The sequence below is a fragment of the Oreochromis aureus genome, linkage group 23 (assembly GCF_013358895.1).
Source record: "Oreochromis aureus strain Israel breed Guangdong linkage group 23, ZZ_aureus, whole genome shotgun sequence".
Lineage (NCBI taxonomy): Eukaryota > Metazoa > Chordata > Actinopteri > Cichliformes > Cichlidae > Oreochromis > Oreochromis aureus.
In genome coordinates this window covers 29,723,369-29,742,194 of record NC_052963.1, presented here as the reverse complement: position 1 = coordinate 29,742,194, position 18,826 = coordinate 29,723,369, and the positions used below count along the sequence as shown (strand labels likewise).

Sequence of the window (18,826 nt, the reverse complement as noted above, 5' to 3'; positions counted from 1 at the left end):
AAAGACCTGCTGGTAATCTAATTTTCCCTATTTGTCAGTATTTCTGGACTAGGTTTACTTTCTTCAAAGAACCAACTGATTCTGTTGGTCCAAAAATGAATTTAAAGCAGCAGCTCTGATTTAAAGGTGGAAAAGAAACAGGGGAAAGGCACTTTTTGTCTAGGGGGATCCAGAAACTTTTAAACTAACTCCTACATCAAATGAGTATAGATGAGTGCTGAGGAACATTCATGAGCTTCTTTCAAAGTAGTATGCAAATCATAAACAGGCCTTCAAGTGAATATTTTGAGAATTGAGCATTTCAAGCCCTACTGAAACTCATTTAGTAGTAGTAGCTTGACTTAGATCTATTTTTTTAAATTTAACCCTTTAAAACCTGAACCATGAAATAACTACTATTTTTTTTTCTGAACCTTCTGATGAATTACAAAAACCACATAAATTAAATATTAATTTACATATGGGTTAACTTGCATCATATTTGCTACATATTTTTCCCAGTTTATTCATTATCGTGTTATTTATTTAGTTTTTTCTGGCGGGGAAAAAAAGAACAAACAAACAAACAAAAAAATCACACTGATCAAATACACACTTGGCTTTAAAGGTTTAAGATTCATTAAATTTAACTTTTGTCATGTTTATTCAGAGACATGAACATTTTCAGGGATATAGTAAATAAATGAATTTATTTTAACACAAATGACTTAACATATTTAACCATCAACCCCTACATTTTCATGAAATGAAAACATACATTTTAAGTGCATTTAATGTTGAGATAAAAGAACTAGAAACAATTAGGCTCGGTGAGAAGAGCCTTAAAGATACGAGAGAACAAACATAAATAATGTAATTCAGGGAAAACACAAAACAAAAAAGGTACTAAGAATAAATATGTACACCAAGGCAGCATCACTTCTTGAATATACGCACAGATACAGATGTTGTGTAAAAAGGCTTTTAAAACAGGTACAAGTGTACTGGGAAGAGAAACATATGGTTGTGCTCTGTAGAACTGAATCACTTAAATGTTAAAATAGAAGCTTTATAAAAGCTGGAAGCTTAAGTTGACATTAACAAGGTGAGTTAATTAGAATATTATTACATGCGAAGAAAGAAAACCTACAACACTACAATAAAACAATGACAAATGTCAGTTAAAGTGAGTTAATTAAAAAAACAAACAAAACAAAAAAAACAAAACATAACATTGAAGGGCGAAAAAAGTCGACCCAAGAGATTAACTATTTTCCCCTGTTAAATAAAAAAACCTAACTTCAAAATTAAATGTTAATTTACTTTACCATAGCATTTAGCAACAAACTGGATGGGATTAAATTCCCATTTAAACCACATGTATACAAACATGATGAAACTTGGTCTATGCTTATAACCACGAATGGCACTGAGCAGTTGCTTAGAAATCAGGAAGCTGAATAGGGAAACAGAAACACTGAAAATGTAACTAGTACACAAACACAAACACAAACAGAAAATGTCAAGAAAAACTAAAAATTTGTCCTTCATTTTTTAAAAATTAAGTCAAACTTGACCAAAGCAGTGGCTGTCAAACACAAACATGGCACAGTACCGTTCCAGTTAGGCCCTAGTGATGCAGTCTTAATTCAAACATAGTGTAGTATTGTTTTCTTTTTCCAAACTCACAATCTTGCCAAGTTAAGAATGGTATTCTGGCTTCCTGGAAGTTCGCAGCAAAATGACTAATATTAGCTGGATAAAGCATAAAAATTATGACCAGCTTGCCCCCACTGCTGCCCGTATTTCAGATAGGAAGCCACAGACAGCTGCAGGACAGTTCTGATACTGGCAAATATCAGTATGTCCCTACATTCAGTGCATTATGATGGCTTAAAGCCATTTCTTCTGGATAGGCTATATCTGTGTAAGCCTGAAGCACCAGTTTTGACAAATAAAGTTTGTCGTACTTTACAGGTAGCTTTAACTTTATGCAAATCGACCTATGTGGTCAAATCTTGCTGTCAGTGTCAGTCAAGGCAAACGAGGTGGAAAACGCTAGTAGTGACTCCTGCTGGTGCCTTCAAACGGAAGCATTTCAGAAGAGGTGGGTGGTTGAACGACTGAATGTGTGATACTTCCTCTCAAACATGGTAGGCAGATGGACCATGGAGGGCGAGTGGTGTGCCTGTAAATGGAAGAGAGATTTATTTATTTATTTTTTTAAAGAAAATGACAGACATAGAAGAAAAAGTACTTACAGTTAGTTATATGTTAATACCCAACTGCCCCGTTAAAGAGTGATTTGTACACAGTCAACCATATTTATATAATACCTTAAATGCAGACACCTCAAGGTGCTCTTTATGAAGAAAATGCTAAAATATTAGAAAGAGAACCAATCTGTTGGCAACAGCAGAAAGGAAGAGCGTTTGGCAGAACTAGACTCAAAGAGGGACAGAACTGGCTGTTGGGGGTGAGGGGATATGATGACAAAATATTGCACTTGCCCTTAGTGTCCATTTAAAAAACAAAACAAAAACAAACAAACCACGAAAGGCGTTAAAGGGGCTGAAAAGTGAAGCCAGTGAGCAAGTGCATTAAATCCACAGTCTAATCGTTGGCAGGAGGGGACTCCTTCAGTTTCAAAAACACATCCCACTGTACAGAAGTCTACAGAAGGGAAAATAAAAAACATAAAATAGCCCTCGAGTCTGTTGATCTATGACTTCAGGAAATGCTTGAATCTCCAAACTGCAGTTGATTTTCAGTGCAGAACAAGGACCATCACCAGATGCAGTCCAAGAGGATGGGATTGAAGTGTCTAACCACAAGACCAGAAGCACCTGAATCATTTTGAAGATCTTGACAACAACAATCTAACCAATCAAACTAAAAGACAAGAAAGGCGAGGGCAAGCACTTATTAGTAACTGGGTTTTTCAACTGCCCAAGTAGCCTCCACGGTGCTTTCAATATGATTATTAGCTCCACAAGAGGTGGTAATCACCTTAGTTTTTATTCAAATATGAAGAAATCAATTCTTGCAGGTACCAAGTTTTTTTTGAGAAGGCAGCTTGAAATGTTTATTATTAGACTTTGTATTTGAGTACTCATAAATATGAATGAAGATCTGTATCAATTGGATATTTAACTTTTCCCACAATTAAATGGCAATTTAATGTTTCACCTCCCACTAAGGTAATTTAGATAATCTGTTGATTATCTGACTGCTTGCATTTGTTTTCCTGATTACAATCACTCTACACTCATTGTAACAAGTGTACAATGAAATCACTACATAATCACTGAAAGCTGACATAAACAAAGCAATAAGCTCTAATAAACTGAAAATATTGCAGAAATTGCAGTGCATTATCATGCAATTTGGATAATTAAATCAGCGTACATGTACAGTGTATGAAAAAGTGCTTCTCCTTTTCCTGATTTCCTATGTTCTTGTATGTTTGTCACACTTAAATGGTTCAGATCAAACAAATCCAAATATTAGACAAAAGTAACAGAAACACAAAATGCAGTTTCTAAATGAAAGTGTTTATTATTAAGGGGGAACAAATCCAAACCTGCACTGCCCTGTGTGAAAAGTTAATTCCCCCACATAAATTAACTGTGGTGTATCACGTCTTTGGAAAGCTGATTTCAACTTCTCTAGCCACCCAAATGCCTGATTACTGCTACACCTGTTGTCAATCAAGAAATCACTTAAATTAGACCTGCCTGACAAAGTGGAGTAGACCAAAAGATCATCAAAAGCTAGACATTATGTTACAATCCCAGGAAATTCAGGAACAAATGAGAAACAAAGTAACTGAGACCTTCCCAGGTTTACCACTCATGACCTCTTGGATGACGACTCATCCAAGAGGTCAAGCATTTCAGAAACAGAACATCATACAAACCATAAATAATGGTGGTGGTTTGATGGTCTGGGGCTGTTTGGACCTTGAAGAGTTGCTGTGGTAAATGAAACCATGTGGTAAATGGAACCGTGAAATCTGCTGTCTACCAAAACATCGAGAACAAGAGTATTCAGCCATCTGTTCATGACTTTAAGCTGAAGCGCATATGGGTCCTGCAGCAGGTCAATGATCCAAGACACACCAGCAAGTCCACCCCTGAATGGCTTAAGAAAAACAAATCGAAGACTTTGGAGTGGCCTAGTCAAAATAATGTCCTGAATCCGATTGAGATGCTGTGGCATGACCTTAAAAAGGCAGTCCATGTTAAAAAAACCATCCAAAACAGCAGAATTCCAACAATTCTGCAAAGACGAGTGAGACCAAAATTTCTCCACAGCGCTAAAAGAATCATCGTCAGTTATCACAAACGCTTCAGTTATTAGGTTTAGGGGGCAATCACTTTTTCCACACAGTCTATATAGACTTGGATTTTTTTCCGATTTATTCAATATTTATTATATATTTCTTAAACACCTTCATTTATAAACTGCATTTTGTGTTTACTTGTGTTATCTTTGCATTCAGAAAATATTCAGGTTCTTTCAGTTTTTGAATGCATAGTTCTTAATCTGATATAATGAAGTTGATATAATTCCTATGTTTGCCCATTAATCCACAGCAACTGTTTGAGAATTCCTGAAGTTATCATTCACATTAAGTATCCAGAATCCCAAGTAAGTACTTCATAGACTCTCTTACGGAGGTAAGAGATTCTATATATGGTATGCTATAGATGGTATAAGGCCAGGTGATGTAGACTTGTCTGTGCTGGAGTTCTCAAACATTTTACTAGAGAATCATCTTATTTTTCCTCATCGTTTCACATATATTCTATTTAATGTGTTTAAGCACCTGACAGAGTGTGTTTCTTCTAAAATTGTTGTTCTTACAGCAATTTCTCTTTGTTGCAAAATGCATTGCTTTTCACAGAGTCATATACATTTTGCTGGATGTAGACTGGTGAGCAAAATTGGCATTTAACAGCTTTTAAATCAATTGTAATTTAAACAATGCCTGCAAAGACTTGGTTAAAATACTTTCTAAAGCCATTGTATACTCAAGCTTGACTCAGAGTTAAGACTGGGAGTGTGAGTCAGTGTGTACGCATATGCACCAAGTACAAAGTTTAGTTTACGTGATGCAGCCTCATTTTAATCACTGAATGCAAAGAGACAAACATTGTTACTCAAGTCTCTATGCCTTTCAGTCCAAACCTGGCACCAAACTAATTGAGATGTGCAACCTTTGCCAATGCAATCAGACTTCAGCAGCTTTCCACCTGGCTTTTACACACATGGCAAGTGCTCTTTACAAGCATTTCATCAGAGCCACAGTTTTTCCAAATACCCTGTGTGAAAATGCACATCAGCAGATTTATGCCTAGTTACAGTGATATTGCGCCAGTGTCATACAAAGGCATTTTTTAAGTGAAAACTTAAGTATTTGAAGCTTTCTGTTACAGTACGAATGTGTCTAAATTTTGCTTTCCTTGTAGATAAAGTTGTTTCTTCTTGATCTAGAGTAGGCACTTCTTGAATGCACTGGACTACAGCTACTATTGTTGTATCTATAGTTTCACATTTCAGCTCTAGCAAAACAATCAATGATGCCTATGCAGGAATGTTGCCACACATGCATCATTATCCACATGATGCCTGCATTTAAGATGTGATGGGGTTTTTTTGTAAGTGCACCCAATCAAAACAACACTTCTATAAAAAGCTGGTATCATTATCAAGGAATTCTCCTTTTGCATCAGTGCAATTCTCACTTCATTTGCACTTATTTCCCATCTGACCGTATCCATTTGTGACTGAGCAAAATGCCCATGTAAAAAAAAAACCCCAAAACGAAGCACAAACACAAACCAGAGACCAAACGGTACGTTTTAATCAAGTTCTGTAGAGTATGTGCCAGAAAAAAGGGGCATCAGGTCAGGGGCAACACCAAGAGTGTCTGCAACCTCAATGCCACAAAAATCCTTCACACTGGTCCTTTAAATGGCTTCAGGTAATATAAGGTATTGTGTGCCTAGTGACTCAGCCATCACATGTGGTTAAAATGTATTACAGATAACAGTTGACCTGCCACTAAACATTAAAGCTCACATAAAAAGTCACACTGACATTGTGAATACATTGACATTTTAATTTTAGTGTGCTGTTTGTGTGTAAACTAGCCCAAATACACAAAGCTTACTGCATACAAAAACTAAAGACTTTGACATTTTGATTTTTATTCTTGATATTTTCTTCAAGTGGCACTAAAAAGAACGACTTTGATCAAAATAAAGATCGATAAGAGACAAATCATCCTGTCTTATAGTTGTAACGGTAACTGAATCATTCCTTTTTAATATTCATGAGTTGGCTCAATGCAAAATGAAATAATCTGTTTGTGAAATCAAGACTTTCACATCTAAGTCTCTCCCCCAAAATAAGAGGTATCAATCTGGAATGACAGTCCCAGCTCTTCATGACCACTGCTCATTACTAACATGTACACTGTACACCACCTGGTGAATATTCCCATCCACCACCAACACCACTCAGTAATCTAAGAAATTCTTCAAAAACAAAAAGAATTTACTCCAAATCAACCCTTAAAATCTCCACCCTTTACACCTATACCAATCTCCAGTGGAGAGAAGCATTATATGCAAACTGCTTGAATCTCGTCTATGTCAATCCGACTTGGGCTGTGAAGCAGACCTTTTATTTGTATTTTTCATTTTGCAGGGTCTCAGCTTCTAAGGAGTTGATTTGGGACTAGAAATGCACCAGTGATACACCAGTGATACACCAGTGATATTAAAAAGGCAAATGTACCAAGACAGTTTAATGAGGATTAGTTTAAAATAGAAAATGAATTGGTGCACCCGAGACTGAAAGTGGACAACAATAATGTCTGCTCACATCAAACTCCAGGACAAAGCTCAGTGATCATTTAAAGCAGGGTCTCTTAGCGAGGACTGGTCACGACAGCCTTCTGTGGGTCCATGGGAACTTGAGGATCTCTGCATGACTCAGGAAAGACCCTACTTTTGGCATTAAAAGGTTGAGGACCTGGGGAGCTTGGTTGGAATCCTACAGAGGGCAGCGGTCTGGACAAATGTTGTCAAGATTTGAGTTGGGAATGTTTAGAGTTGAGCTGTGTGGAGTTTTGGACAGCTGGAGTAGAAGTAGAGGTGGGAGGATTTAAACAGGACGACTCCCAGGAAACAGGGAGGCTGGAATGTTAGTGCTGGTTGATTAAGTAAAGAATCATTAAAAATGGGCTTAGATTCTCTGGTGACAGAGCAAGCATTAAGCTAGGGGTCTTGGCTCAACTCAGAAGCAATTTTGGGGGCAGGATTTTTGGGGGGAGTGCAGGGGGTTCGCATACGATCAGGGATCTTGAATCTGATTGGAGGGTGGTCCAGAGAGTTAGAGCGCTGCACCACGGCACTGCTTTTGGTAGAATCATTCAAACTGAATGTTGAGGCAGCGCGAGGCATCTAAAGTACATAACAGAAGGGAGAAACAAACGGAGCAGGGTTTTACATTTAATGAAGGAGGAAAAAAGAAGAAGACGGCAAGAAAACAGACGAGCCAAAACATCACAAGGAAACATAGATCAGTACAGTAACTGAAGGCTGTTTATAGGATTTCTTTGTGGATGAACTGGCAGAAATGGAAAATAATTATGTTTTCATTAGTGTATAATCATCTGAAGGAAAATCCTACCTACCATGTAGTATCATAGTGGTTCTACATTACAGAACAGATGAGTTTTCCTATATGCCTGGAAAGGCAAGGACCCCATTATACCTGCCATGTTGCATCGTACAGTCAGAATGACACTGTATGACAAAGCTGACGTCAAATTGACGCCACATCCACCATTTCTGTCGCTCAAGCACCTCTCAATTTCTATAACCTGAGGCGCTACCATACATTTGTGTTGGTTTTCTTGCCATTTTAATGACATATGGGTTGACATATGACATACAAGCTCAGAGATTCACCTTTTCAAACTTTCAACAGTTTGAAAAGATGAGACTTTGTGGGGGAAAAAAACAAAACCTTACACAAATCCCCCTAAGCAATTCTTTTGCTTCCGGTTTTGATTTCTTCCATTTATCAGCACTGATGAAGGTTTTCTCAGACACCCATTATTCAGGAGAATACTGCAGCACAACAGTGAGCATGCGGCTGTGCAATAGCATTACCGGCGGTGTGCAAAGCAACCAGCAAGGCAGGTATACTGGGACCTTGAGGCGACGAATTGTTCACTTAGCTGCAATATGCAATGCCAACTTCTAGTAGAAGCCACTAAATCCTAATCTCTTCTAACTACACAATGTGCACATACTAGCTTTGCTTGTTTTTCCTTTTGTTCAGTCAGAAAGATAACACTCAACACAACGCACAAAAAGCTCTATTCTTAGCCACTATTGAAAATAATTTGTGGGGTGACAGGAAAGAAAAACTCCATTTGATTAAAAAATAGTAAAAAAAAACAAAAAAAAAGACACAAATCTCTAGTCCTCATGAGCCAGCAGCAAAAGTTGTATTTTGTCTAGTTTCTAAAATCTTTTTCACTTGCTGTTTACAAGAGGAGCTCTGCATACTGCCATTAATCTGACTCAATAAGCTTTGAGCATTTACCCATGGATTATTCTGCCACACTGCAGTCTGCATTTACATGCATGTACCATTAGAAAGAAGCAAGTTACCTGAGATACTTATTAAAAAGGTAAAAATGTGATAATGTTGTACGAATACTACACACTCAAGGGTTTTAGAATACATTATGATTAAATTAACCACTGAAACGCGCACAAAAAGGAAAGTAAGCAAGAAGACTGTAGGACTATTTTTCTTTGCCAAAGAGAAGAAAGTCACAGCACATTTAAGACCGCGAGCCCTTTTTCTGCTTTCTAATCAAGTTAGATGAAAGTAACTGACACCAATTGGATGGGTCTGATGGAGAGATCAATTACCTGATTCTCAGCAAAGGGAGAGAGATGGAGAAAACAGAAAAGCAATAAGGAACAGGTGGACAGATAGATGGTTAGAGAGACGGACAACCTCTTAGTATCCATCACTTTCATCATTTAGCACACACGTACACACACCAAAATGTAGTAACTGAGTTATACAGACGGTGAATGTGAGTATTATAGTACAAGAAATTAGATGATCTCAGTTTGGCTACATCATTAACACACCTTGTGTTAGCTAGTACCAGACTTAATAATGCCATATAGATAAATGAACTTACAGCCAAAGTGGTGCTGCTGCCGACGCGGTTTTCACAGCTCAGCCTCTGGCTTTTCTCATCTGAAGGACTGTTGGCCATGAATGCCCTCTGGATCACACGCTTTGGGGTCTTGGTGAAAGAAAACGCTCTTGTCACCTAGTACACACACACATACACACAGGAAACGTCAATAATTTCTGTTTTGTTGGCAGGTCTCTGTCATATGTGTAAAGGGAAAAGAAAAAAAAAAAAAAGAAGCTCACTACAAGGCTCCACTTTTGTCCACTTGTTGCACCATGAAAACTCTAACACTTCTAGAACACCTGCTCTTCATCTTTGTCATAGGGGGCGCATGATATTTTTGCATTCAACAGGTTCTATTTTCAGCCACTTCATTTTGAGTATCTGTAGCTGTAACTCATTTTGCATTTGCTCTCAGTGTCCATCACTGCTGAAGCCACCTGCATAACTAGAGGATTTATTTCTTCCAAAGACAGTGAAAAAAACCTACATGCAGTTTTTCTGGCATTGAAGCATCTGTACCAGGCAGAGCATGGGTACAAATATGTAAAAGCTGTCATTATTAAAGTACAGTCTGTTAAATTATCACATTTCATTTTTTTAAAAAGGGCAAAGGCCTCAATAATTACAAAAACACTTATGACAAGAAGTGCCCACAACAAAAACCATTGCTCATCTAATGAGCAGGCATTTAGTCAACATCTGGTAATTTGGTGTTCTTTGATTTACATTTTGTTCAGTTTGTTAAATCATGATCATATACTGTGTCAAAACTAACATAAATTGGTATATAGAACCTGCACTAACAGATAAAATAATAACTGACTTAAATTTGGACAACCTCCCATTCAAGATCATCTATTCAGACACATCCTAGCACACCAACTGTTTTTAGATCACTCTAAAAGGCCTTCCACTATCCACACTGCTGTTACTTTGCAGTTCAATCAAACATGACTGCAGACATAAGCTTCTGTTTCAAACTAACTTTTTTTTTTGGCCAAACCAAGCTTTTCATCCATTTCTGAAAAATGAAAATCAAGTTGAAAGATGACCATTTTGACACCCTGGAATAGATCCAGCACACACTGCAGAAGTGCAAGGAGACGTGTAAGGGACTTCCAGGTTACTACCAGCCATATTAACAACAGTACAGGTGATTGAGATGAAGTAGGTATGTTTTTTTTTATTTTTATTGGACCAGTTCTGGAACTTTCTGATCAACTTGCTTCTGAAGCTTTGCAGCTAGAGAAAACTCCCTGAGCTATAGATTCAAACATGCAGGACATCAGTAGAAGAAAATTTTCCACAAAAGCAGGTGTGACATCAGAGAGGGAAACGAGTTGCACAGTCTTTGCATCGTGCTGCTGTCTTTTTCCGTTAGCCCTTTCTATTTCCATCACACCTACTTTTCTCTTTAGAACATCCAAAAAAAAAAAAAAAAAAAAAAAAATTGCCAAGAATGTAAGGTTTATACTCATGCTGCCAGTCTTGGAGCCTTCCACCAAATATTAAAATCATTAATATTTAGGGGTCAATATTGGAAGGGTTCCTTATTAAAAGCCACTTCTTCGGCCTTTACCTTTTTAGAGGTTTTCTTGATGGCCCTGGAGGCTTTGCTCAAGGTGCTGTCCATATCCTTGGTGCTGACTTGCAGTGAGTCTGGGTCTGTACACTGAATAAGGTCTTCCTGTTTGCAAGACAAGATGGCAAAATACAAAAAAAAGATCCAAACTCAGTATAGTAAATCATGACCTGAAGAGTGCAATTCAAGTAATCAGTACAGATGGATACATTTTACTCTGTTGTCGAACTAGTAGGCTGGTATGTGGAGGAGGATTAACACAGTCTTTATTTCCTTCTCTCCCTTACCCTGCAGTGGGCTTTTTAACAAGCTGAAGTCCTCTCATTGGTATTCACATTGCAGCTCTGACCCAGTGAAAAAAGCATTAGGAATGCAGCTGTGTGCCGTTTAGGCAGAACAGATGCCAACATCGCCCCCTGCTGAGTACTCTGCAAACTGCAGAATCTCAAATTAACATATTCCAGTGAGCTCAACAATGCATGAGCTTAATCAACACCCGAGAAGTCTGATTTCTACCATTTCCCACAAGCACTAAATAACTGTTAATCTTTTATGTAATTTCTCATTTTTGTTTCCATGCACAATAACTACGATATGCATTATGCATTCCTACATCTGACCACATGTCATAAACATGCCCTGTCTTCTCATACAAATGCATGAAACAAATACATTCAAACAAAAAAAGTCATCCATTGCTTTCTTTCTCTTTATGTATGAGTGTGCTGCTTCTCACCGCATCAGCCCTGCAGATGGTGTTGGCTACATGGCGGCAAAGTGTCCGCAGCCAGGCGCTTTTAACCGTTTCCTCTCCAGCCAGTTGGAAGCTGAACAACAAGTTCTCCTGTTCAGTCGGAGGGCGAACCACCAAGGCGAATGCATTCACACACTCTGAAGGGAGGAATTGAAAGAGTGAGACCAGGACAGACAGTGACGGTGCAAGAGGGAAGATAATTAACAGTGACAAAAGTAAAGGGGTTTAAAAAAAGACATCAGGCAGTGAGAAGAGAAAGAAATGAGAAAGAAAAAAGGAAGATCAAGGGAGTGTGTGGGATGAGGAGATGGGAGAAGAAACTGTAGAAAAGAGATGAGCAGGAAGAAGTGATGGTAACACTTAAGACTGCTGGGGGTGATGGGTTACAGAAGCCAGAGTCATCTTGTGCAAAAGAATATTCAAAAGTTCATCTAATGAGGCTTCAGCAGTCCAAGTTAGACAGACTGAGTGGATATCTTCTAAAGTTAGTTAGCTCTGTACTTCTACAGCCAGGGTGTCCTTGTTTAGCTGCAGTGTAAGTAAACAAAGTACTCTCTTAAAAACAAATGAAGAAAAGGGATTACAACAACAAACAAAACCTGTGATTGTTCAGATGGACTGTTTGAGGGAAAAACAATAAATTAAATTAATAAATTAAAGATAACTAACATTTTCAGTTAGTTGGAAGCTGACAGTTTCTTTAAAATGTTTACGGGGCTACCACAAAACACATGCACTTAAAAGCATTTGAGCATGATACAGGATTTTCCAAAAATAAAACTTAGAAATGAAATTATTTAATCTTCTGCACCACTGACGACTGATCATAATGACACTGAGATGACTTGCAGATGAAATGTTAAGATGCAACTGTGCATTTTGCCAATTTTACCTTCTGTGTCTTGCAAGTCCAGCACTCGTCGAATCTGAGATAGCGGCATTAATGCTATGTGTTTCAGTGGGGGCGGTGGTCTCGTCTGTCCCAGCGGACTCTTGAATGTATTGATCACCTTGTGTCGCTTCCTTGCAATCTGTAGAGATGCAGACAGCAACTTTGGAGGTAAGTGTGAAAGTCAACTTCAAAGTAACATCCTTTGAGTGTGGGTGCATTTTGCAGTATGTGGGTGAAGCTGCTATCGATTGCTTGGCAATAAATCAATGATGCCTTCATAGAGGTAAACGATGCAACTCATTAATGTCACGTTAATTAGGAGATGAGAAGGAAGATAGAAGAGGCAGAGAAGAAAGGAGGGAGATGTGGGAGAGGATAAAATACAACACAACATTCCAGGTCAAGAGTTAATCAATGGCTGCTGATGATAGAGAGTAGTGAGGCCACCCATGACAATGGCCATTCTATATATTAAAACACACACACAGTGTAGCTGCTGAACACACACAGACAGGCTCATTAGGAGGCGTCACTGACACTTCTGAATCAGCGCAGCCGCTAACCTCGTCTCTTTCATGATTGCCTGCCATGTTCCCATGCTGACCCACTGCTAATTAACACACACACTTTGTGTCAGCAGTGATAGACTGCACATTCCTGATTTGGCAAGAGACTTGCACAGCATATTCTGAGACACACGCTGTGAGACTCTCCTAAAACCTCTCAAGCCTTTGGCTTCTTTTTATCTTTATCATTTTTGTTGGGAAACATAACAGCTCAACATATACAAGGCCAGATAAGCAATCTTGGGTGCAAGAGATATTTCAGGAGAATTTTGAAAAGTAAGCCCTATGACAAGACTAAAGTCATAGATGGAAAACACCACTAACAGCAAAAGCAAATCTAGCTGGCCCCTGTGTGACAAAGAATCTACATCATACTATGACTACATAACAACTTTAAACCACGCGTTACAGCTGAAAGACCATAACTTCTGCACCGATTACCATTAATATATGTTCGATTATTCTTCCTAATCACAATAGCAGACCAACACTTACAATAAGTGTTTTAACAGGGAGTAATTACTCAAAGATACCGGCTGCTGCCAGTGCTGCCCCTAGTACAAACACCTACGGTATCAATTTCAAACTCCACCGTCACCCTATTCTCTCAAGTAGATTCATATACAATTCAAAAAAACAGACCCCCCCCTCCCAAAAAAAAGAACCAAACATATATACACATACATAATGACAGCCAATCTGTCCTTTTGCATGGACGATTTACCTTGATCAATGTCACAAATGTGCTTAAACATGATCCAGTCACCTGTAAACAGTATTGCCTTAAAGTCTCTGTAGCTTAAAGTAAATTGACTTTGTTCCGATCAGAAAATTACAGTGTCAGTTCTATAATATGTCTTTGTCCTGTCTTCATTCGTTCACAGAGGCAGATGGCCATCCCTCCCTGAACTAGAGGTTTCTTCCCATTAAAAGGGAGTTTTTCCTTCCCAGTATCGCCGAAGCACTTGCTCATAGGGGGTAAGGTTTTCTCAGTTTTCTTTGTACTATTGCAGGATCTTTACCTGACAATGCAAAGTGCCTTGAAGCAACTGTTATTGTGATTTGGTGCTATATAAATAAACCTGAACTGAAATTATTAATTTAGCTGCAAAAGAGCTTTACCAAACAACATTTAAATATGAAGAAATGTTTATACATTTTTAGTTAAGCCCAAAGGTAGATTTAAATACAGCCTAAACAGCTTAGGTTTCAGATCTGGTGTGGTAAAGGTAACCTTTACATTGACAGTGGGTCCAGGGGTTAATAAGTGTGAATCTGTGTTCTTTGTATGACCAAAACTTTAATAGTGTGCTGATGCATTTTCACCTCAAGACAGTCATTGAAGAGGAACAGTGTGACATTTTCACCACGGTCACATGGCTGATCTCCCAGAGCAATGGTTTCTACTCGGTAAACGAGGCTACGATGGGAGGACAGCAGGTTGGCCTGGAAAGAGAAAGCACGGTAAGTAGCAAGAAGGTGAAGAGGAAAATGGTGAGTAAACGTTAAAGAGGGAGGTGGGCATGTCCAACAGCTCAACTAGCTCATAGTTTAGATGGCAGTAGCCTTAGACAGGCAGCCAATCACAGGCCTGACACAGACGAAGACAAACTGTCAAAGTCCCATTTGCACTCACAGGTTATTTAGACTTGCCAGTGGTTTTTTTTTGTTTCTCTTGAGTCCTTTTAAAATGCACAAATATTTCTATAAAACCTTTCTGATATATTATCATCTTACAAACCCAGTTCCCAAAACATTAGGTTGCATTATAAAACGCAACTACATTTTAACTGCAAAAGTACGAATAATATTGTTCCCCCTCCACATGACTGAAATAGTCTGCCTGGTCTATTTAGTGGTTAGGGCCTGCCTTCATGAGGAAAACCAGAAGACAGACGTCACAATTTTTTAAAAATATTTTTGCATAGAAATTAATTAGTTTACAATCTGCACTAAATGAGTGTAGCAATCACACACATGTAAACAGCAGCAATCTTCAAACTTACAGGACAACCATCAACTTCATAAACAACATCAAAGATTTGCTTCTGGCCTTCAGTTTTCCTTTTGTCCTCATTAATGTGGCTAAAGAGAGAAGATATCAAAAAAAATGTTATTAATACTTAAGAAGAAAAAAATCTAAATCATTTAGTGGGCCACTGGAAAAAAATCAAAATTGCTTCATAATTTATCAACTGTCTTAGTTTTGTAAGGATGGTATTTATTTCTGTTTTAATTATTGATAAAAATCAATCATAACCACAAATACAATCAGAACATGGCAATTTGCTAACAGCTGCAACAAAAAGTGAAGCCAGTTAGGGGAAAAAAAGGTCATACAATGAATGAAATCATTCCTCAGTCTTGAAGGCCCCTTTAAATGGTATTAAATCATGTTAGTGCTGCATATTTTTCCTTTTATGAATCCATGCATCAGTGTATGCTGATATTAGAGTACTGACAAATACAGTCACTGGAAGCCGGTATTGGATTGATTCCTAAATGTCCACCGAATGCACAATGTAATGAAGAGATGAAGGACTTTGAAATGGTTAGAGAATACTCTCTAACCATTCTCTTAGTGGAGTACATAACACAAAATTAAAAACCCTGTTGGCTGTTGGTTAAAATGCTGTTTTGAGCATTAAGGAAAGTTCACAAGGTGGCACTCCACTGAATTCCACCTTGCAGACTACTTCTGCTAATTTCACAGGAAATTATTATAGCCAACTGTTTAGAACATCTGACCCAGTTAAAGCCACATGAGAATGTAAAATGAGACTGGTTATCACAGATGTGTGCACTGTTGGATAGAATGCGTCTCCAGCTGGAGATAGGGCTGCTCGATTATGGCAAAAATGATAATCACGATTATTTTCACTGTAATTGAGATCTCGATTATTTGACGATATTTATTTAACAATAACAATGTATTGAATAATGGCTTTAAAGATGTCAAAAAATAGTATAAAATAGTGTGCAAATACTGAATACAGTGCAAATGTTTGCAATATAAAAAATAAATGAAAACTCTAAACATCTATGTTTAGTGAACTTCAAAATACTGCATAATACTGGTTGTTCACTGTGTTAATTGAGCAGTGGTCTTTGGCGAGGAAAAACGTTACCGCGTTTGTTATCTCCTTGTGTCTCTGGGAGCTGGTGGGATATTTAGTCGAGTTGTACAGGGTAGCGTGAATGGAGGTCTGTGAGGATGAAGCAGGTGTTGTCAAGAGTTTTTCTCTATGTTCCTTCATTGTTTGATCGTATGTCACTTTGTGAGGTCTTCAAATGATTGAATAAATTTGTAGTGTTGCTTTGTGGTGCAGCTACGACACCGTAGCAAAGTTTACACACTATGTCTACTTGATCCACGTCTGACTCCGCGAACCCATAATGTTTCCACACCACTGAAGTCGTTTTACCTCTCTTTTCAACCAACGGCATTCTTTCTTCAGCAGCCATTATCCTCTCCTCTCCAAATAACTTCTGCTTAGCTTTCCAAGCTTTCCGAGCTTCACTCGGGTCGTCTTAATTGTTGTGACACGTGTTCGAAACGCAGAGAGGTGCGCTCGATTTGCCACACGGAGCAGCGCGAGAGTAAAGCACGAGGGAGGTGCTAATAATTGACTCAGTCATTTTTAATGATCGTTGAAAGCCCAGATTGTAATCTAGATTAAAATTCGATTAATTGAGCAGCCCTAGCTGGAGATGATCAAAGTCCAGAGTTGTGACCTTAAAGTTAAACTGCCAAGTCTAATTAATTTAAGTAGCATAACCACCGACTATACAAACTGTTTTATTGTTCTCTACTATTGCACATTTCATGCTTTACAAGCATACACCTGTATTAAAAGGTAGCTGTTTTTTCAGACTATGGCTCCAAGAATATCTGTAGCAGTTCACAAAATTCTGGCTTCAGATGTGTCAAGATTTAAATAGCTTCAATTATTTCTTTTTTTGCCAAATCTTTACTGAACAATGGTCAATTACTATTATTTGAATATGCATGATGGTCAAGACTCATTATGATAAAAGAGAATTCACAAGAAAATGTTAAAATGTATAATGATCAAACAACGCTAGCTGAGAAATTGTCACAAAAGCAAGGTTAAGGTCACACCAACTCACGTCATGACTTCTTTCAGAGACTCAATTGCTTTCTCCAGTGTTATCTTGTCTGGGTTGTCATCCGATGTATGTTTCTTTATGTCTGGAATGGAGAAAAGAATGAAAAAAAGTTTCGTAAGAAGTAGACAGGAGAGATGAAAATCACAGAGAAATACGAACAGAAAAGAATACAGAGGAAGAGAAGTTACAAAAGGGGATCAACAGGAGATAAAGAAAAATGGTGGCAGATGTAGACGGGGAAAGATAAAAAAAAAAAATAAAAAAAAAAAAGACAAGGAGGGTTGCTGCAAAAAGTTCATCTAAACTATTTTAACAAAGGGTTATATATTTATGTGTTACCGTTAAGAAGAAGGGCCACGCTAGGCAGTCTCTGTACTGGTCTGATGAGCAGCTCCACCAGTGTCTGCCTGCCACATTCTGGCTTGGCCTGGTTGATCTGTATAATGGAAGCAAATAAAATTGAAGCTTGATTTAGACTTCTGCGGGTTATTTACATCCTAATTTACGTGATAACTGGAAAATGCATTCTTAAAAAAGTTAATAAAATAAAAGAATAAAAAATAAATAAATAACCAAAACATAAAAAACAAGGACATGTCCACATCACAACACATGTCAAAGTAATAAATGCCATGTCTGTTTTATCTGTTGCTTATATGTTTACATGCACTGGAGAAAGCCAATTTAGGCCTGGCTCAAGAAGTTGAGCAGAATGATCATTCAGAAGGTTGGTGGTTCAGTCCCCAGCTCCTCTTGTCTGTAGTCAAGCTTGTTGGAGTATCTCTGGGCATGAAACTGAACCCCAAGCTGCCCCTGATGCAGCCATCGGAGTCTATATGTGTTAAGTTAAAAGCGCTTAGGCACATAAAAAAAGTGCATGTATCAATGTGTATGTGAATGGGTGAATGAAGCTTGTAAGAAAGCATTTTGAGTGCTTGAGTAGAAAAATGCAACGCAAGTACTAAACAATTTAATATTTAGGTAATCTGAGGTGGTGTTTATATGTTTTATTAATCTGTGAGTCTTCTTCTGAGCATCTGATTTTCTCAGCCAGCGAAAAGTCTTTAGACTTATGAGGCGTGATCAAAAAATTCTGGAAACAGGCCAGTAAAATTAGGGTGTTTAAGGTCATCTTGTCATCACGTTCAGACAGCATCCAGCGTGGCAGCTTTTGTTATGTTGTTCCCTGGAAGCTCAGTTCTTACCACTTGCACTGTTTGCGCAAGTTTGAGGTCTGCAGTGAAACTGCAATGCAGACAGCCAACATCAGCTTCTGTTTTGAATTCATGACATGGAATATTGCTGGTGATGAGAGCCTGGTCTCCCGCTACAACCACTGTAATTTTCAGTTGAAGAGTCCACAGTTTATAAGCCTGAGGGTAGCACATTAGGTGAAGAGCGACACTGGGAGCATGGTCACATTATCTCTTTTTTTCCTCTCAGCATTCGTTGTGCACTGTGAACTTGTCCCCTTGGGTCAGACTGTCAACAAGAGATTCTACTGCAATGTGCAAAATCTACTGGTATGTGACAGTGAATATTCAGAGGAAATGATATAAACTGAAGGTGTGCGCCATGTTGAGTGCACAATGAAAGCAAAAGTCTTTTATGCATACCAACACAATCTTCACCTCACCACCTGACCCACTGACCAGATTTGGCAAGTTGCAGGGAG

General features: G+C 38.3%; 1 protein-coding gene across 7 annotated transcripts in view; it reads right to left on the bottom strand.

Moving 5' to 3' along the window:
• Positions 1–670: 670 nt before the first annotated feature.
• ect2 (epithelial cell transforming 2) overlaps positions 671–18,826 on the bottom strand; it is a 38,346-nt gene continuing 20,190 nt past the window's right edge. For 5 of the 7 annotated variants that reach the window (XR_005610346.1, XR_005610347.1, XR_005610349.1 and 2 more), the window contains 10 exons: positions 17,491–17,587; positions 17,152–17,233; positions 15,027–15,105; positions 14,347–14,466; positions 12,455–12,593; positions 11,545–11,699; positions 10,806–10,913; positions 9,224–9,358; positions 6,874–7,454; positions 671–2,167 (listed from right to left, as the gene is read on the bottom strand). Coding sequence is in view for 2 of the 7 variants with exons in the window: in XM_031725906.2 (XP_031581766.1) it covers positions 2,078–2,167; positions 9,224–9,358; positions 10,806–10,913; positions 11,545–11,699; positions 12,455–12,593; positions 14,347–14,466; positions 15,027–15,105; positions 17,152–17,233; positions 17,491–17,587 (1,005 nt within the window). In the remaining 5 variants the exon portion in view is untranslated. The remainder of the gene's footprint in view (positions 2,168–6,873; positions 7,455–9,223; positions 9,359–10,805; positions 10,914–11,544; positions 11,700–12,454; positions 12,594–14,346; positions 14,467–15,026; positions 15,106–17,151; positions 17,234–17,490; positions 17,588–18,826) is intronic. The other 2 variants (XM_031725906.2, XM_031725907.2) reach the window with 1 other exon arrangement.